Source organism: Rutidosis leptorrhynchoides, chromosome 1, assembly GCF_046630445.1.
Source record: "Rutidosis leptorrhynchoides isolate AG116_Rl617_1_P2 chromosome 1, CSIRO_AGI_Rlap_v1, whole genome shotgun sequence".
In the NCBI taxonomy this organism is placed as follows: Eukaryota; Viridiplantae; Streptophyta; class Magnoliopsida; order Asterales; family Asteraceae; genus Rutidosis; species Rutidosis leptorrhynchoides.
Window position 1 is genome coordinate 638,171,325 of NC_092333.1, and position 6,000 is coordinate 638,177,324.

The 6,000-nt window shown below is 36.2% G+C and overlaps 1 protein-coding gene across 1 annotated transcript; it reads right to left on the bottom strand.

Annotated features, from left to right (window-relative positions):
* Nucleotides 1–262: 262 nt before the first annotated feature.
* Nucleotides 263–5,736, bottom strand: LOC139885677 (sm-like protein LSM3B). Its single transcript, XM_071869427.1, has 3 exons — nt 5,554–5,736; nt 4,591–4,686; nt 263–572 (listed from the first exon to the last, which is right to left on the bottom strand). The coding sequence occupies exons 1-3, from the start codon at nt 5,668–5,670 to the stop codon at nt 492–494; spliced, it is 294 nt and encodes a 97-aa protein (XP_071725528.1). The 5' UTR covers nt 5,671–5,736; the 3' UTR covers nt 263–491.
* Nucleotides 5,737–6,000: the final 264 nt, after the last annotated feature.

The window sequence follows — 6,000 nt, forward strand, 5'->3', positions numbered from 1 at the left end:
TGGTTAGCATAAATGATTCTTATTCAATAGATAAACAAGTAACATGCTAGACATGATATAAAAAAACAATCATTTTAACTAGGTCACAGTTTTTTGAGTAAGGTGTCTGAAAAGTCAATAACAATGCCATTACCATGATCATCTGCAAAGCACATGTAAATCCTTCTGTTTGCTGATACTTTGGCAGATTCAATAAGAGTAATTCACTGAAAGCCCAAGTATTAACTAATCAAAAGCCCAAGTATAGATATGAAAAGAATGTCTATCAGAACAAAAATTAACTAATCAACAGAAACGTTCTCTTTTTTACTTTCAATGTACAAGAACCTTCAATAGATTCAACAATGAAAACATTAAATTCTCAAAGACTGCTAGCAAATACAAAGATAGAGACTTCTGCTAAGGTTGTGAGCAAATTTAGTACTTGAAAATGTAAGGCTGGGTTGATATCACGAGAGTAAATATATGTGACACCATAGCAAATAAGGACCTTACGCAGTTCGTAGTGGAGGAGAAACCAAAATGACACCATCTCCTCTAACAAAAAGGAACGGAACTGTTCTCTTTGTGCTCTGCAATCAGAATCCAACAAAAGATTTCAACAAAGGGTACTAAGAAAAAATAATAGTAGCAATGAATCCAACAAATTTCAATAAAAACTAGGGTGTTTGAATTTGCGATTTGAGTGATTATTTGATTATCACGTTTTAAAAACGCAAAAAATCTATAAGTAGTGTTTGGGCAAGTACAATCAAAAATCACTTTTCTACGTTTTGAAGAGATGAAAACGCAAAAATCAAGAAGTAACTAGGTGCATACTGCACCACATCGTGATTTTCAAATTAATGTTCATATAGACAAATTTACCAATGTGCCAGTAATTTACAACTAGTGCTGCAACTCTTGTACATACTGCATATATTTATGCATTTTCACCTTTATTAATTTTTTATACATATGTGATGTCTGCTTCTTTTACTTTTTTATTATTAATTATCAATTACTAATTTTAACCATTAGTACTATATTCTATTATCATTGTCCTATACTTATTGTTTCTATCTATTAGTTAAAAGTTTAGTGAACTGGTACGTGTTAACAATTTTTTAAGTGAAACATTTATTCAATGTATAAAAAATTAACAATGTCCAATTTTGTCTTTTTACACGTTAATTCATATAATAATTTAAATTTGCCAAACACTTAAAAAGTGATTATTTGATTATTACAACATCAAGTAGCATAATCAAATCCAAACACTCTACCAATCCAACCCGTTTTCATATCGCTGATTATTTAATTATGATTATTAAAAAACGCATAATCAATTTTCAAATCGCACAACCAAACACCCCCCCCCCCCCCCCCCTTTTTTTTTTGAAAGGCAAGCAAATTTTATAAATAGAAATAGAAAAACAACTAGCAAGAAGCTAGAAAGAACGAGAAAACCACGAAAGAACACACCTTCGAAATAAAAACTATCTAACCTAACACCGAAAAAATGCTAAACACGAAAACCACGACAAAATAACTCAAATGACCCAATAAAATGAACACGAACGGGAGCTAAACTCGTAGAGACAGTCGCACAAAACATACACCATGGACCATAGTCTTTTACGATTCCTCGTCTGAGGATGAAATAGTATCGCAATCGCACTCGCAATCACAATCGCAATCACATCCTCAATCGCTATCGCAATCATCATCGTCATTGTCCGAGTTCTTCAACAGATCATTGATAATGATCCTTTCACACCAAGTACGCTTTTCACGACATCTTTTGCGCTTCAATTGTTTTCTTCCGTGTAGGTACTTAATAAAATGATTTTTAATCAAAGGCCTAAATTTTCGCTTCTTATATCGAAAACGAACCACTGAGCTACATTCATCCACCGAGACACCATTCATAAATTTTGACCCACTAGAAGCTTCAACCGAATTAATGGGCTCAGTTTCCAAAATTCCCACATCAACCCCATGTTCACTAGATGTAGAAGTATCTAGTGGCCCATCATTGGAAACTACATTGCAACCACGCGCAGTACTATCTCTGTCATCTAAATCATTACACAAATTTGTCTCCTTAAAAATTGGGTTACCCATATCCTTATTCGATTGATACACGCCATTTGTGCCAGAAGCATCACAGTCACGTTTACCATATGAATTGGGAATTTCACTATCACGTTTGAAACCCGATAAAGTGACACAAGAATCGGAGACATCACAGCATACCTTAGAGTTCGAGGAAGCAACAGATGTTTCAATGCCTCGAGACTCGTCAATTTCCTCCATAGTCGTACCGTTGACTGAATTCTTGGACGGACCGTCAACAAAATTGTTTAAGGGAGGTTCACTCGTCGAAACGGAAGTCGGTAACTTGCTCTCACCATCGACTAAGACCTGGTTCACAACCACCCCAAGACTTTCAGTGGACTGAAATTTGTTGATCGAAACAGACCCATTTTGACTACAATCGACTTTGCTAGTTAACGAAGCATCATTGCCACCGGACGGAGCCTTAAAACCAAAAGGGAAATTTGATGGATGAGGAGGAGGGTGAATTTTTACATTATTTGGATCAAGATCAGTGGATTTACTATCCACAGAAGAAGTTTTAGAGCAAATCTTTATATCACACCCATTGACCTTGTGTTCACTATCTGTAAGCTTACTTTTAGATTCCCCATCACCAAGAGATGAGGGAACATTATGTTTATCTAAGCTGCCAGAGTTCACACTGAAAGTATTGTTATCACAACCGAACTCACTCGTTTGCAATTCATCTACTTTAATCAAAGACCAAGTAAACCGATCTTTATTGAAACTAAAAACTAAATTGTGATTTCTAACCGACTCAGGTAGATTAAACTCGAACAACTTACCATCGACCTTAACTTCAATGGAATTAGAGTTCTCTGTGAACTCCTTAAAGTGACACGACTTGTTATTCCAGATCGAAGGATGGATCCCAGAAGCGGCTGATTTACTTTCAAACCCTGTGACGACGTTGACGGAGGATCTGCCACCCCGCTTCTCACTTCTAGATGGAACCGAGTTCACGTATGGACCTGAAAAACCAGCATTGCACTCATATTTCGATGAGTTCTTACCCACGTTAGGCCCGGAATAACCATCTACCATCTTTTTCCTCTCCAACGCTTTGAAAACACGAATCACCCTTCCATTTATATGAATGCAGTTTAACTTTTTTTCAAAGCTTTCGACATCACTAACCTTTTCAAATCTCACAAAACCGAATCGTTGACCACTCGAAAGTTTCTTTCTAGCTAAGTACACATCTTTAACAAACCCAAATTGACCAAAAGCTCTCCAACAATCACCTCGAGACCAATAATCCGGAAAGTTAAAAAACAAAAACGAAGTAACTCGATTATCACTCGAATCAATGGACGAGAACCCTTCCTTACTCGACTTGAGGGGTACTCCCTCGCACTCCTGCTCAACCATGAATCGAAACATACATCGTTGAAGTAATAGTAAAGTCAAAGGTGATCGGAAATTAAAATAAGGAGGAAACAGGAGATTTCAGTTTGTTAGGGGCAATTGAGGGTTATTTAATTGAAAGTGGGACAAATATAGGGAATAGGGAGCGAGTATGGGGAAGAGTAAATACGAAATTGGTGAAGGATTAAAGGGGAAGGTAGAGGGATGGGAAGAGTGGAGGTGGTGCCACGGCGGCTTACGGTGGAGAAGGATGAGATTCAAATTCTCCGGTAATGCTTTTAGGTCCTTAGTCCTAACACATTGATTATGAGATAACCAAACACCCCCTTAATAAAGCCAGCTTGTAGAAGTAAAATTTTGAATACACAATCATGAAAGAATGATTCTTGTTATTACCATAAGTGAAAGTAGTAAGAAATTATGGTCCGTTGTAATATTCATATTGATGAAAAAAAGAAGTAACATATAAGAACCATTTTAAGAATCATTGGCCTACTAGTGGTTGGCATCCTGATATCCTCACAAGACATCTCAGGTTCAAACCTCACTTAGCATCACATATTGTGGTGGGCAAGAAAGGGTCAAACATAGTCACAAGATAACCCGGTTAGGCCGCGTACATCTGAGTAAAAACACTCACCGTATTCGGGTAAACAGTAGGGAAAACCTCCTTCGTTTACCCATTTAAGAACCCTTTTCAGATTGTGTTTGAAGCCTTAATGTGGATACATGAAAGAAATGAAAAGAAATTAAGAGAGTACATAATTTTTATAAAACAACGAAGCTTGGAAAATTATTTTATGTCAATTATCATCAATTTTTTATGTGTGCTTTTATAGTTTTATCTACAATGAAGGGGAGAGTCCTCAACAAAATGTCAAGTATATTGCTTGTTATGAGTAATCTAAGTTGTGGATATGATAACAAATCATGTACAACTTTAATTTGAACTAAACGTTGGTTAGCCAGTAAACAACAATCATAATAGATGAAGGATGTTCAAGAAGTCCAAAAGCACACACTAATTGCATGTGCTAGTTAAAGGAGACGGGACATATTCAGAGAACTTTATGAAATTAAAGGTATATCTGCATATAAAATATTAAAATGACAACGTACCCGGACAATTTCTTCATATGTTTCATCATCAATCTCAACAGTTGTCACAATCTCTTCAACATCCCCGAGAATCATGTTCAAATGCTGATCATATGCCTGAAGATTGCACACAATCAGCCTAAGGATGCATACGTACAAAAAAAAAGAAAGAAAAAGAAAATCCTTCGTTAAAGATTGATTTGACAAATTCTAATTAAATTGTCTGTTTTAGTGACAATTTTTTTTTTTTTTAATGGCAGTTAGGAGTCACTGACGGGATCCGAACGCAATGTCGGAACCCACCCACCCACTCATTTACCTGGACGAACCATTACAGTCCTTTCCTTCCTCAGGAGGAAACCCTCACGACGAATCCATACAGGCATCGCGTGTGGTAAAACCCCCTTCGGTGAGGCACAAACGCATAGACGTCCGAAACCTTTTAGGCCCATGAAATGGGTGGGTAACTACAAGGGAAATAGTTTTGCAGCACATGAGAGTCGAACCCCTCGATAATGTGTCAAATTGAGTACATCAATGTGCATACCAAAGTAAAGACCCATATATTTTTGAAAAATTAAATGCTCACTAAAAATAAGGTTTCAATTTATAAAATAACCAATTAGCAGAACCCAAACATATTTATACTAAATTACCTGAACTTAATACTCCGTACAACAATAGCATCCTATATTAATTTCATATACACAGCAAATAAGTAATTTCCTTTTATTACATTACAACACATAAAGCTAACAAATTTCTATGTAATTGAGAAATTAGGGTTTCATACGCAAAAAGAGGTATAATCAAAATTCCACAAATTACGCAAACAAGAAAGAAGAATTAAACCAAACCAGCAATCATAATGATAACTAATAGTGAACAATAATAAGCCCTAAGTTAATCGAAACAGATACCCTAAACCTAATCGGTTTACAACAAAATACTAAAAATTGAAGAGAATAAAGGGGTTATATATACATGAAGCTTGCCACGAAGCTCACGATCTGAGCGGAGTTTAACGTAAATACGTTCATCGAGACTGAGTCTAATGAGATCCAAAGGCTCCTTCACTGCGCTCTCTTCTTCGCTCGCCATTATTATTATACCAACTGAACTCTGTATGTGTGTGTTTTTATTTTTTTATGATAAACCTAAAACCCTTTTCCTGTTCATTTAAATTAAAACCTCAGATTCCTGTTTAAACTTTAAACTTTTTGATGTGAAAATTTGGGAGTAAATTACACATTTGGTCCCTACGGAATCATATCGCGCCGCCCATCCCTATGTTAACGTGATTTTAATACCACTCCCTATGGTTAGTTACCCGCTCATTACCCGCTCATTACTCGTAGTTATCCGTAATGAACCATAGGCACGGCTTAATTACCCGCATTAGTTACCCGCACTCACCATGAATTTAATGGA

Coding starts and splice junctions, on each gene's coding strand:
- LOC139885677 (XM_071869427.1), bottom strand. CDS start 5,670: ATGGCGAGCGAAGAAGAGAGCGCAGTGAAGGAGCCTTTGGATCTCATT. Junction 4,687..5,553: donor AGCTTCGTGGCAAGCTTCAT/GTATATATAACC, acceptor TGCAATCTTCAG/GCATATGATCAGCATTTGAA. Junction 573..4,590: donor CATATGAAGAAATTGTCCGG/GTACGTTGTCAT, acceptor TTCTGATTGCAG/AGCACAAAGAGAACAGTTCC.